The sequence below is a fragment of the Wyeomyia smithii genome, chromosome 3, assembly GCF_029784165.1.
Source record: "Wyeomyia smithii strain HCP4-BCI-WySm-NY-G18 chromosome 3, ASM2978416v1, whole genome shotgun sequence".
Taxonomy (NCBI): domain Eukaryota; kingdom Metazoa; phylum Arthropoda; class Insecta; order Diptera; family Culicidae; genus Wyeomyia; species Wyeomyia smithii.
Window position 1 is genome coordinate 120,840,792 of NC_073696.1, and position 14,847 is coordinate 120,855,638.

Below are 14,847 nucleotides of genomic sequence, written 5' to 3' on the forward strand. Positions count from 1 at the left end.
TCAGCTGATATAAAAATTAGAAAATCGTGTAAAACTTTAGGAACCAATTGACCGCAACAATTTTTTTTTGCTTAGTGTAGAATTTTATAAGAAGTAATTCTTACTCTACATGCTCAAATAAACAAATAATAAATAAATATAATATATTTATTCGTAAATTTAAAGATAAATTGAAAAATAAAATTCATTTACGTACTTCTCTATCTATACGGATTTTGATTCACTGCTGTACGGTCTTTAATCCAGTCTATATCGCGTGCGTGCGGATTTCGATTCAAAAGTGTACGGATTTCGATTCAGACGAAAAACTGCGTACGGATTTCGATTCAAAACATGTTCTATTCAAACATGATTTTTTCGAGTTTCAGAGTAGTTAAAATCATTTCGCTTGAAAATAGTGATAAAATATAAGTAGACCTATAAGTTAACATGTCAGTTTTAAGCAATATGTAATTTCTTGATTTTATATTGACCGTTGAAGATTATCATGTGCTTAAGTGTACGGATTTCGATCCAGCACGGTATGTCAACTTTCGAGACATCATGAAATCGTATATCAAAAATTTTTGAAGATGATTCTAAATACAATAAGGTCTTTTTTAAGCGGGTTGCTTTTTTCCATTACTCAAAAACTCAAAAATGTTTTTTTCCGTAGTCTTATATAAATTTGGAACGATTCCCCGCTAGTACTACTCGGAAAGAGGACTCTTCATACTACTGGACATCAGTTCTGAAAAACCCCTGAACACAATTATACACTCAAAATAATTTTCACATTATTGTTACGTGAAATTTCCTGTACTTATTCATTTTCTGTCATTTTGCATGATTTATGTGACAAACATAACATCTACGTGAAAATCACATGCATACTATATTTTATCACGTAGTATCTACGTGAACTTGGCAACGTCAAACAGAATGTCATAGAAGAAGTATCGCGTGAACTCTCTATGTGAAAATACACAGAAATCAAAATGGCGAAGCTGTTGTCTAACTCAGTCTCTGACAATAAAATAGAATTTCTCGACGGCTTGCCAATAAGTGAGCTTTCGAAAAACCGTACGAATTTGACATCGCGCCTTGAGCTTACAGGCTTCACACATATTTAGTTCGTAATTCGAGGAGTTTCCTATACATAAACAATTGCAGCTTTACAATAGTAATCGCCGGCAAACGTCGTAATATTTGTCCGTTTTTATGTCGTTTGATTCATTCACGAATTTACGGCGATTTTGCATGGCCGTGCGATTTATCAAGCAACATATTTCTATAATTTCTAAAAACTATTTGCCGTCTTTTAAGAATTGGGGAGACAAAATTTGGAAATTTTACGTTTTATCAAACGTAGTAGCTAGCAGATAATCGAATGCTTTCCATTTTACCGGTAGTTGAATTCTACGTGAAATTCACATAAAATGCATATGTCTGCTGTATAAGATTCATAAGATAAATCATCTCACCAGATCATGATGAACTCAGATGACAATCACGTAGAAACTACGTGAAAATGACAGTGGAAAATATTCACATAACTTTTCCGGTAATTATGACGTGAAAATTATTTTGAGTGTAGACCATCGCACGGTGACGTCACGCATCTGAATTTGACAGCTATTGGTAACTTTGTTTACCTTCGGACGATGCGGTTTTGGTCTCAATTATAGCAAATTATTTCAATTCTGACCAAAATGCCCTGTAAATGTTGTGCGTGAGGTGCCAGCACATTAAGAACAACTATAAATCGAGCAGCATTTCAATTACGCATACGATTGCTCCACCAGAAAAAAACACTAAGTTCAAAATGTAAACGAAGTTACAACTAACCGTCAGAAAAGTGAGGTTATAGAGTCTATGATCATGTTGCACACCCGGCATTCAGCGAAGCTTATTGTACACTCAAAATATTTTTCACGTTATAACTTCCGGAAAAGTTATGTGAATATTTTCCACTGTCATTTTCATGTAGATTTTACGTGATTGTCATTTGAGTTCATCATGAACTGGTAAGAAGATTTATCCTGTGAATCTTTTTCAGTAGACATATGCAATTTATGTGAGTTTCACGTAGAATTTAACTACCAGTAAAGTGAAAAGCATTTGATTGTCTGTTAGGTTCTACGTTTTATACAACGTAAAATTTTCAATTGTGGTTTCCCAAATTCTTGAGAGACTAGGAAAAGTTTTCAGAAATTATCCAAATATGTGGCTTGATAAGTCGCACGGGCATGCAAAATCGCCAATTCGTAAATGAATTAAACGACATACGAAATGGCAAAATGATATTGCAACATTCGCTGGCGACAATCACTGTTAGCTGCAACTGTTTATGCTCAGGAAATTCCTCGCAATTTGAACTGAATCTGTGTGAAATCTCGATGCCGGATTCTTATGGTTTTTCTAAAGCTCACTTATTGGGAAGTCATCGAGGAATCCCTTTCATGTTCGAAGACAACATCAGACAGCAGCTTCGCCATTTTGATTTCTGTGTATTTGCGCACGGAGAGTTCACGCGATACTTCATTCTGTTTGACGTTGCCAAGTTGACGTAGATGCTACGTGATAAAACATAGTATGCATGTGATTTTCACGTAGATGTTATGTTGTCACATAAATCATGCAAAATGACAGAAAATGAATAAGTACAGGAAATTTCACGTAACAAATTTTGAGTGTAAGAATACTACGATACGGATACTTCCGCACAATGGGGTCGTTTGGAAAAAAGACGGTCAGAAGTCTTTTCTCACTTTTCTTTACATTTTAGGGGTTTGAGAAGAAGAATCATCAAGTAGGTACAGCTTTTGGAATCGTGTTTTGATCGTCTTGTTTTGTTTATAGTCCCGATTTAGATTCACTATCTGCTTATACTGGTCCGACTCGTTTTTAACACGATGCATGGGTTTAGTTACCACTTTCACTTTGTTAGCGCCAGCTCGGGAAGGGATTTCATCCGTTCTGATTTGGCAAGACATATCCTGATTCTAGCATTCGTCCTAATTTTCAGTTATCCGTTACCAAATATTCAGATTTTTAACAGAATACTTAACGTTTTTTTTTCGATTCTGGAATATTCTGAAACGGTCACTACGAACTAATTTTTTTTATTTGGTTAAATTTAAGTGGAGCTTTTAAGGTTCTTAATGCCTAATAATTCATAATTTCTTAAATTGGATCATCCGAGATATATGTTAAATAAATAAGTGAGTATTTTAGAGCAGTACGATTTTTTGTTTTCGAATATATCTACGTTTGTGCCTGTTTTTCTGAATTATTATCTTAATCTCTAACTCCATTTAATACTTGATTCGTCGCGAAAAGCTGCTGGTCTATAAAATTTACGAAGGAAGTAGCATGGCATAAATCTTCATTTAGCTAGAATCTGTTGCATTATGACTGCATGTTGCATAATAACAATATAGAGACAGTTCATGTTTGATTGTTGCTATATGTCGTAACTAAAATGCAATCGAACAAATTTTTAAATTCCATTGTTAATTTGGCTTTTTAATCAATATTTTACTTAAAAAATGTTGATTGCAAGATCACCCGGTTCTGCGAACACTGCCCGTATGATCATCTCTATACCACCTACGCACATCGTAAGGCAAAATAATGAACAATTATGCCGTTCCTAGTACCGACACATCGAATTGGCGAAAGAAAGGTAAACTTGGGTGCGTTTAATTGAAAGTGAAAAGCAAAACCAATCAAATACATAAATACGGCACGCCACTGTTGGCCAATGAACATTTCCCGTTTGACTGCTGAAGAAATTGGCAGCAAATAGTTTGTTTGAACTTTTCGTGTCGGAAATTGGACGATATGAAGGTAACGAAACTATAGATACCCATTCGTGAATCTTTTACCACAGATACTAATTAGTTCTTAGTTTTCCCACAGACATTGATGCTACTGGTTTTAACCTTCGGATGGAGCTCTGGAGAACTCAGTAAACCTGTTCCACATAAAAAAAGGGAACTCCCACCAGACACAAGCGAACGTGTGATGTCTACGCACACTTTTGACACCAAATCATCGGATTCAAACCATTATGGACACAAGTTCTACAGAGAGGTTACCATCACCAAGAACGTTCCCGTTCCGTACCCGGTGAAAATTGAACGACACGTGGCGGTCCCGGTGCAGGTACCATACCCGATAACGGTTCAGAAGCGAGTGCCAATTATGGTCGAGCGAAAAATCCCAATCTACGTTGACAAACCAATCCCAGTGCAAGTGGACCGTCCGGTGCCTTATCCTCTGCCAATCGAAGTGCCAGTGTTTCACAAAGTGGCCGTTGAAGTGCCGAAGCCATATCCGGTGCACATTCCCAGCCCCTATCCGGTGTACATCCAGCAGCCATTGTATGTCAAACATTCGAGACCCAATCGCATCAAGAAGCATACGATTAGAATGGTACGGTCTATGCATTGATTGCAAACGTGCAATCAGTTTTAGGCTTTGTGAGATCATGTGCTAGTGTAAATATTTATTTATGAGCGTATTATTAGAATATAAATATTTAATTGCCGTTTCAGTGGTTTGTTGTTATTTCATAGTGGAGTGAAAGAAATAGTTTAAGTAGTTGAAGCTCGTAAAAAGATGTTTCTGAACAGTTTTATCGGTAATATTCCCTGTGACTAGGATCAGCGGTCAAGGGATGACCAGGTTGTGTAATTATATAATAGACTGAAGCAAATTGTTTCGTGAAAACAATGAGAAAATTTGTGGTATAATAAATTAAAAACTATTGGGAGGCAGAGCGTCGACAAAACCATAAGTGTGAAAACGAAATGAAGTTGACCAAAGGATTTCACCAAAAGAACTTACCACAACAAAATGAGTGAAAAAAATTCACAACGAGACGACAACACCTCCGAAGCAGATGAAATTTTATTCGTTGTCGAGGTCATATCATCAGTTTCTTGGAATGCACGTGAGAAAGTTTTTCTTTCACACAAAAACTTGAAATTCTCTCCTTCGCACGAAGGAAATATAAAACATACGTGAAAAAGGAATTCATGATTGAACACAAACTAGCGTTTTGAGGTTAGTTGAGGTTTTCATCATTTGAGGAATTCGACAGGTTTGCAAGAATAAGTATCTTCGGAGGTGATATCATTGAAACACAAGTTCCGCAAAGTTATGGACCGATTCAGTCAGCTGTTATTTCAGCGGCTATGTTATGGAATATAACCCCTTTTTTTTAAAATAAAAATGTCAATCTTCATTTGACCAATGAGAACATCAACGAATGTGACAAAGCTGTTAAAACACCATCTGAGGTGTATTTAGGTTGACAGTACTGGTAAGAAAAAATGATTTTCGGAGTTACATAATCAATTTTACGGTGGAGCCGATTTATCCGACGGCTAAAATTCAGAGGTCGCTAGTTTGTTTCGTTATAGCTCGAGCATGCCCTTTTCAAGTGAGTTTCTATATTTTTTTATCGCCTCGAATCGATTGTATTGGAATTATCATCGAACTGGAGAAGTCCAATTATCCTAGAGAAAGGTTAGGATTGAAATTTGCATTTTCACCTACATGAATTGTAAAAGGACGCGTTCATTTCTGTCTCTTATATATTTATAATTGTGATGATGATCTCTGTACTGTAAACTGCGAGTAACGTTAATATTTTGCGGGTTGTTTAGAACAATTCTCATGGGAAATTTAATCTACCGTATCTTACGACAGTACCACTCGCTTCGGGAATGGTTGCGAGCTTATTAGCGTTTGCATGCATCAAATTCGAAGTGCAACTCTTCTGCCATGAGGGCGTGCATTCGTTTCACAGCATGCTAGCAAGTTCATGAGATAAAAGAAGCTGCACCGCGTATTGTGGGTATGACAAGTTGGTGATATATTCTTCGAAACTTCCGTTGAAGCCAACCCAGTGCCGTTTCCTCTGCTTTAAGTTATCTACCGTGTACTGTCAAGCACTTGTGACGATGTAATGTGTGCAATAACAATAACAATAATAATAAAAGAATGAAAGTAGAAAAGATCCGCCATTGTGCGGCAAAATTGTGCTGTACAAAGCACAAATCTATGCACTAGAAACGGAAAGAGCTATCAAAAGTATACGGTAACAAAGTAGCGGATCGAGGTCGACGCCTGCGGGCATAGGAGAAACCAGGATTCAATTGGATGCGTTCAATGGGTTCGTCGTCTCCGATGGCAACATATCCGCGTTTTACTGGGCGGTGTAGGAAGCAAAGCACTTCGAGGGTTGTATGATGGTTGTCGCTTCTAAAAGTGATACTTTACGAAGAGTAGTTTCTAGAATGGTCCAAAATAAATGGTCCTATTTTTTGGATTAGTTGGTTTTTATCTGCATTTTTAATTCAGTTAAGTTAAAGTATTCATACTAATTTTAATATTTTCATCCCAATCATGCAAGTAATATGATAGTGATAGTTCTTTGTTGAAACCATTGAAGCAATCTAGTTGGTGTACTTCGGACAGTCATATTTTTGTGCGGTTCTTTAATGGTTAGCCGTAGTGGGGCTAGTGGATTACAAATATTGTAAAAATACAGATAACTCAGTTCGCTTACAGGACAGCAAGCGTTCAGTAAGTTATAAACTAGGGGCGTGGTTCTAACTACATTCAAGATATAACTAGCTACTAGACATTTTTGCATATACCAGCTTGTGGAGCTGCAGCACGATATCTCATCTTCATTTCCTTGCACTACGAGCACACCGTGGCGCCTTTGGCCTCCTTTATGATGCGACACGAGCGGCAATAATTCTATCGTTGTATCGAAAAGAAAGATACGGTATGGGTACGAGTAAAACCACAATTACCACGAGCAAACGAAGCAAACCGAAAGAAAACGACCAAGCCAAGCCGGCAAAAGTGAGAGACGTAGATAGATTTTATCATTTTGTAACGATGTCAATAAAATAAAAGCTTGACCCGCACGTGTCGCGTGGCTTTGGCTCGTTGTCCGCTTGGCGAACAATTTGTCTGCTGCAGGCGGCGCTTAGAGTTGGAAATACGGGTCACCATCGGTTGCTTACCAGATAGTGACGGTCCAATTTCAGAGAGTGCATTTCTCTGCGGGGAAACTGCAATGTTATTATTATTATTGCTGTCCCATTGTTGGTACCGAGAATTAAATCTTATGGCCATTGGCTTCCGTCACAAAAGAGTTGCATCAAATTTCTTGATGAGAATGTTTGCTCCCGTCACTTGGGAGTAGGATATTTATCAGGGTTGTCAGAAATGACGGAAAGTTGTTTAATCATGATAATTGGAATGCTTTTTAAGTTTATCATTGTTACTCAACAGCAAAATAAAAGAGTAGGTAAACGCAAAATCACGAAAAATTTGCAATCTTATCTATTTAAATAAATTCTAAACCTTGTATGCATATAACATCCACAACTGTTGCGAAAAGAAGTTATATTTGATGAACTGGTGCTGATTTTTAGCGATCAATACTGGTACTGCGATCATATTCATATTCGACAATAAAATCAGACCGTTACGGTGTCTGGGTTTTCAGCTGAAGACAACTATTAAACAGTTCTTCGACTACGCCGACTAGCGAACTCTGGAAAGAGGCCTCCGAACCCAAAATATTCCAGAATAACCTTATTCCTAATTTGATAACGAAAGTATTGGTGTAGCGCTTTCTCAACATGCTTTAAAATTTCTCTGTAATAATATGAAAACGCCTTGGTTACAATCATACTTGCAAGATGAAATTTTTAATCGGTAACGATAACAGCTTCCACTGGAGCAGCCGCTAAAGCTTCTGAGGCTGATAATATTCCCTGGGTGCCAAGTCTGCAGAATGGAAGATTTGGTGATGCGCATCCCAAAACCGGAGGTCATCAAAGCCTTCAACATCTGTACGCTGAAACACGTAGCTACCTCGAAACTTGTCGTTTGCCCCATCGGACAAGACTCTAATTAATTTTTGTGACCCTCGGGGTCGGCAAACGCGCTAAGGAAAACTCACTTGAAAAACTTCGTTCGAGCAAGATCACCACCTGTTAAAACAATAGACGTGATCGCAAATCATCCAAAATAAAACTGAATTTTACTTTAACCAATCATTCTTTTTTTTTTCACCAAAAAACGACAAACAGCAAATTTTGTCCCAAGTAGCAAAACTGGTTTTATTAAAGTTTTTGGTTTTGCTTGCATTAAGCATTATAAAACTTCGATACAACCAATATTGTTACTATGGGTTTGACTCACTGACTGCGGCTGCGACAAATCCTACGGATGGCTTGAAGGGGGCTGTGACGGCGACGGCGCAGCCATCGTTATTACCTGCGATGGCGGTGATGATTTTCTAGAGTGATACACGTGGCTCTCCGGGTCCCCTTTCTCTTGAGGGCGTTTAATGCGGTCCCGAAGTTCTTTTTGCGAGTAGCTGTCGGGGCCGGAATTTTCGGTGGTAGATATACTCTTCAACGGCACTGGATGCACTAATCAACACGCGGACTTACTCGGCAATATTGTTTGTATATTAGCACTATCAGGCGAAAAATGTTACCATATTAACGTCATCTGGCGTAAATTTTGAAAAATGGCAAAACTTGACCAATTACCTTGATGGTTTTCAATGGTCTACTCGAATCCACGTTGGGATCCTCCTTATATAACTGTCGAAATGTTCTGGAACCTTATACCGATCGGGTTCTCTTCAGCATGCGTAACATTAGACCTGTCAAACAGAGTCGATTTTTGCGCCACTGTAGGTTGTTGTTTGGGCTTATCGCCGAGTAAAGTGGAAGCAATGAGTCACTAACACCTGATTGGCCTTCCGAAATAGCAAATGGTCCCATTTCAGGGCACATTAATTCTATTTGCTCAGGTGTCTGGATTTACGTTATAATGTCTTACTATTTCGGAGGTCTTTGAACTTCCAAGCAAATCCTAATAAAAAGGAACGAGATTAACGTTTGCGGTAAAAAAATGGACAAAAATTGCCGATTTTCATGGGTTTACCTATAATCACACTGACGAAACTACTCATGCATCATCAATCATAGCAACCCATGAGTTAGCAAAAAAAAAAAATTGACAGCTCTATCAGTCAAACTCTAACTGTGATGGCGAAAAAGTGAAGCTACTCCGTTCAGAAGTGTGCGCGTTCAAAGAACGGTATCCCGCGGACATCGCGCGGTGCTTTGTGAACGCCGGGTATGCTCGTTCCGCCATCTACAACATCTTGACACTATCGGACAATGATCAGAGCATCGCAAGAAAGCCCGGTTCCGGACGGCCAACAACCCTGAGCGACAAGAAGCGTCAAAGGTTGCTAAAGAGGAAGACCGAGAGAAAAGTGGCTACATCGCTGCGTGCACTTAGCCGGGAGGTTGGTGCATGCGGTAAAATAGTGAAAAAGTATCTGGAGAACATGGACATACATGTCAGGAAGCGGTAGTCCCGTCCACTGGTCTCGGAGCTGCAGGCAATGATGCACCGCACCGCTGTGAGTAAGATGGTCAAGTCGATTTTTCCGGCGAATCGCAACGTGGCAGTGGTGATGGATGACGAGACCTATCTCACCCTGGATGGCAACGACTGGCAGGGTACTTCGTATTTCACTTCTCCCACAAAGGAAGTGAGCTCCGAGGTGAAATTTATTGCACACACCAAGTTCCCAAAAAAGGTGCAGCTGTGGTTGACAATCAGCGAGAGAGGGATGTCAAAGCCGCTCTTCTTTCGCTCCAAGAATTGCCATGAGGGCGGCTGAATATCTATGTGGTACCGAAGTCAGCGAATCCGCCCAACGTCCCCCAGCTGCATCCCATCGAGAATTTCTGGGCAAACTTGAAGCGCAAGATCGATTCCAACAATTTTGTCGCAAAAACGGAGGACGATCAAAAAAACGAAGAAAGAGTTTAAAAACATACCTACACGCATGTTTTTTTCGCTATGGCGAATGTTCCGGTTATCTGCCGGAAGGCCGCTCGCAAGGGCGTAAAATTTTTTTTTGCAAATAAGATAATATAATCACCATTAATGGGAAATTTATCCAACTTAATTATCTGTCTTAGTTTTTTTTTTCATCACCATCTGGAAAAAGTCAATTTTTTATCGCAAACGTTATTGAAGTGATATTTAAATAACACAAACTATCTTTGGCATGAACATTTACATTTACCAACATACCTATTTGTATAAATATAACAATAGCATAACAATACTGCCACCTACCTTAGCTATACGGTTTCACAACCACGTTTCGCTGCCACTCTAGTATTTCTCCGCTGTAGTGGTAGCCTGCCAAACCAAGCAGAAGCTCCACAGGTTAGTTGTTGGGATGAATACCTTTTTTAAGGCTTTGTTGCTTGTACAGATTGGATTTCAAAGTCTTATTTGTAAAGAAAAAATCATAAGCTTCTTGCGAATTTATCGGATAAAATTACTTTGAACTTATTAGGAACATCACCCCGATAAGTGGCTTTATAAAACTTTTGTCTGGGAGGTTTCGTACTTTGTAAAACCATGCTGTACAACTTCAAATGACGTCTTCTGACTACTAGACCCTACTTCAGCGCCTTTTTTGGCTGCTCACTGGTTCGAAAAGATCGAGATTCTTTATAAAGGTGCATCCTTCTGACATTGAGTTTGTTGGTGATATCATAATTCAATAGGCCTGAATTTGTCTTAGTTATTCTCAAAAACTTGAAGTATATGTGTTTCGACTGCAGAAAGAAGCAAGTATGCCTCAACAATATACAAAAAACATGCAATTCTGTTTTGATAAAAATGAACGAGCTGAGCGATACCGTTGCTAAATGCGATTTAGTTATACAGAATCTCTCCTCGGGGTTGAGTGACGGGCTAATCAGTTCGCTTTTGCCTCACATTCGAACTTCTATCAAAGAAACTATCGCTACTGAGATTGGAAGTTTATTGTCTTCTTACGCGGTTTCGAGTGCAAGCACTGATGTGGTTTTCGGTACATCCAGCAATAGCGCTGCTATAACTACCTACGCTAGCGCAGTTCGTTCTACAAAACCTGTCCCACTCAGTATAACTAAGCGTAAAGCCACTGGTACTTCAGCGGCTGATATTGACGATTGCAGTATCTTGAGATCTGGAAAGAGACGCAGAATGGGCAACCAGAAAAACAGCAACAACATTGATGTTTTGATCGACGACGTATGTGTTACACCATTGAGTTCTGTTCAATCAAAATCGCCTATTGCTCAAACCTTACAGGATAATGTCTCTGTGACGAGAAACACTACTGTTTTAAGACTTGAGCAAACGGTACTGTTCAAGCCAAAAACCGCCCAAACCGTTTCAGTAACTAGGAAAGACATTTGCGAAAAACTCGACCCGCTTATTTACGGTGCAATTTACGGAGAAATCACTGTTAGATGCGGATCGACGGAGCTTGCTTTGAAATTGGTGAACGATGCTAACATCTTACTTTCCGACAAATCTAGATAAACATTTCAAAAGGTCCTATCTGCTTTTATCGTTTTTCCGGAGCATCTTTTTATTTTGGTAATGGTTCAGCTTTAGTTACTCTCCCAAGCGTGGCCTGTGTCAGAAGGCTAGAGTGATCCCTCCGCTATCAACTTGTGCAAATAACGTGTCATAAAAGGTGTTTAATGGGTCGTGGTGATTGAATGAAAGTGATCGTTAAAAAAGTCGATCAAAGCAGATAGGACCTTTTGAAATGTTTCTCTAGAAATATCAAATCGAAAAGCTTACCCCATTGAGACCTAGAATAAAAATCATCGGAATATGCGACGGAACTTCAGAAAATGATATAACAAAATTAAAAAACAAAACACACTACCGGAATGTTCTGAACTGAAATTAATTCGCATGCATAAAATCAATAATCGGAGCGATCAGACGCACGCAGCAATTTTGGAAGTTGACGCTTTATCCTTCGACTTTTTTATGAAAACACGTTGAGTGAATATCGGCTGGGACCGTTGTCGCATTGTCGAAGTTGTAGACGTGTTGCGATGCTACAACTGCTCTGAATACGGTCATATATCAGCTAAGTGCAGCAAACCGGTATGCTGTCCTAAATGCGCCGAAAATCATGCTGTCGACAAGTGCGAGTCAGAATCGCAGAAATGTGTCAACTGTCAACTTTTCAACAAAAAGCGTAGACTGCCTGCCGAGAGTGAGCTTGATGATAAACACGCCTCCTGGAGTTCTATATGCCAACTCTATAAAAAACAAGTTAACAGGTCGAAACAAAGAATCGATTATTCGACATAGCAATCAGCTTCTTCAACCAGTTTTGCCAGCCAGCCGGATTTCTGCTGCGTGCTGGGACGCAACGAAACTAGTTTTATGGAAGCTCCTGACCCCCCCCCCCCACCGCAGTCGAGCTTTTCCTGCCAGCACACAACAGTCGTCCCGGCCCTGCGTGTGGACCCGGGGAACGGAGTTTCCAAAATACATCTTCAGGCAAGTATAATCCTGATTACGACAATTCTTCCGCTGATTCGTTCTGCGCTTCCAGCCTATCTGCAACTGGTTCACCACTGCATGCTGATCAACCTAAGGACCAATACCTTCGAAATATAACTGCAGAACCTGGACAATCGCTGCTCATGAATCTGCATTCTGATAGCCCGGGACGCACGCCACACAGTAGTATGGTAGCCCTGGACCCTCCTAGCTCAGCTTTGCCCAATGCTAGTCCCTGTAATTTTCAGCTTTCACGCTCCTGCCATCATAGTCGTCCAGGCTCTGAGACTAGTGCTGGAGACAGCCTACCAAACTGCCGCTCACGGCAAGTATTCTTCATTCAACGACGTCGCTCGGCCTGATGCCGTCTCCACTTCCAGATTTCCTTCAGGCGATCCTGAATTGCAAATTTCGCTGTACTATCAGAACACAGGCGGCATCAACACGTCCCTTGCCGATTACCAGCTAGCATGCAGCGACGCATGCTATGACATTTATGCTTTCACCGAAACCTGGTTAAACAACAACACTTTATCGCATCAACTGTTCAATGAAACGTACTCAGTTTATCGGCATGATCGTTCAGTCCTCAACAGCAACAAGAGCACCGGTGGTGGAGTTCTTATAGCTGTTTGTTCCAGTTTCAAATCTCGTCTGTTGAAACCTCCCGAGGATTTAACGGCAGAGCATCTGTGGGTGGCGATTTCCACGCTTACTGGCACCCTGTTTATTTGCGTAATGTACGTTCCTCCCGATCGTGTCAACGACTGCAGCTTAATAGAAAAGCATACACTTTCTCTAGAATGGATCGTTTCACAAATGGAAGCTAGAGACAACATTGTCATCATAGGTGACTTCAATCTCAGCACGATATCATGGCTCCACAGTAGTCACAACTTCCGATTTCCCGATTATTCTCGTTCTTCGATCAGACCAGCATCGTTTGCCCTACTCGATGCGTATTCTACTGCCAGGCTCCAGCAAGTGAATGGTGTTTTGAATACTAACAACCGTTTGCTCGATTTGTGCTTCATCAGTGAGGATTTGGGGCAAAACTGTTCCCTTCTACAAGCTCTTGCGCCGCTTGTAAAATATTGCAGACATCATCCACCTCTACTACTGACGCTGGAAATGCATCCTGAGCATCGCTTTGAAGAAATCGCCGAAGCTGTTCACTACGATTTTAACAGAGCAAATTTTGTTGGAATGAACAACTTCCTAGCTGGTGTTGATTGGAATACTTCGCTTGCCTGTGACGATGCTAACTCCGCAGCTTCGACGGTGTGTAATATTTTGCTTTACGCCATTGACCAGTTTGTGCCTAAAAAACGCCACCGTAAACCAGCTAATCCAATCTGGTCCAATTCAGTTTTTAAACACTTGAAGAGAATAAAAAGAGCGGCCCTGAGGAAATTCAGTAAACATCGAACCGATGCTGCGAAAGCTGAATACTTTCGCGCCAACGCCGCTTACAAGCGTCTCAATGCCACTTTATATAAAAACTACCAGTGTGATCTGCAGAATCGTCTCAAATCGAATCCCAAACAGTTCTGGAGCTATGTAAACTAACAACGCAAAGAATCTGGTTTGCCGTCTAACATGACTAATGGGACCATTGAAGTGGACACTGTCGAAGGTATTGCCGACTCGTTTCGCACCCAATTCTGCAGTGTATTCTCTGAGGATAATCTAAATGCTCAGGATGTCGCAAATGCCACGAGTAATATACAGACTATGCGATTATTAGGCTCTTCGTTCACTATTAATAGAGACATGGTGATTGAAGCCGGGAATCAATTGAAAACATCGATAGGATCTGGCCCTGATGGTATTCCCTCGTTAATCCTCAAACGATGTTTGAATTTTCTTGCTGCACCTTTGGCCATGGTTGTCAACCTATCCCTAACGACGGGCGTTTTCCCCGAATGCTGGAAAAATTCATTTATCTTCCCCATTCACAAGAAGGGTTGCAAGCGGACTGTTACTAACTATCGTGGAATTGCATCGCTAAGTTCTGTCTCAAAGCTTTTTGAAATAGTTATTCTTAAAAAAATAACTCATGACTGTTCGCACATCATTTCTCTGGACCCACAAGGCACGGGACTGCGGTGCACCTCCCAAGTGTCTGGTATGCACCGGTAAACGGGACGCCAAACACGCCATGGGAGGCCCCAAGTGTCCGGCTGCACGGCCGGCTACTAAGCCGCAGGCCTGAGGGTGATACAGTTAAACCTGAACCACTGCTATGCGGCGCAGCAGTTGCTACACCAAGCGGCTGCTGAGTCGTTGTCGGACGTGGCCATCGTCTCGGACCCATACCGTATCCCAACCAGAAACGGTAACTGGGTATCGGACAAGTCTGGGAAGACGGCCATTTGCACGACAGGCAGGTACCCGGTTCAGGAGATTGTGTCGACCTCCAGA

General features: G+C 40.6%; 2 protein-coding genes across 3 annotated transcripts; both read left to right on the plus strand.

Annotated features, from left to right (window-relative positions):
- The first annotated feature begins 3,757 nt into the window (after positions 1-3,757).
- LOC129731754 (zinc finger protein 512B-like) lies at positions 3,758-4,540 on the plus strand. Of its 2 annotated transcripts, none has more exons than XM_055691998.1 (2): positions 3,758-3,831; positions 3,904-4,540. In XM_055691998.1, the coding sequence occupies exons 1-2, from the start codon at positions 3,826-3,828 to the stop codon at positions 4,435-4,437; spliced, it is 540 nt and encodes a 179-aa protein (XP_055547973.1). In that variant the 5' UTR covers positions 3,758-3,825; the 3' UTR covers positions 4,438-4,540. The 2 variants fall into 2 exon arrangements, with proteins under 2 accessions (XP_055547973.1, XP_055547974.1); XM_055691999.1 differs by having other exon boundaries at positions 3,774-3,831; positions 3,893-4,540.
- Positions 4,541-12,648: 8,108 nt separating this feature from the next.
- LOC129728519 (uncharacterized) lies at positions 12,649-13,992 on the plus strand. The gene has a single exon (XM_055686964.1). The coding sequence runs from the start codon at positions 12,649-12,651 to the stop codon at positions 13,990-13,992; it is 1,344 nt and encodes a 447-aa protein (XP_055542939.1).
- Positions 13,993-14,847: the final 855 nt, after the last annotated feature.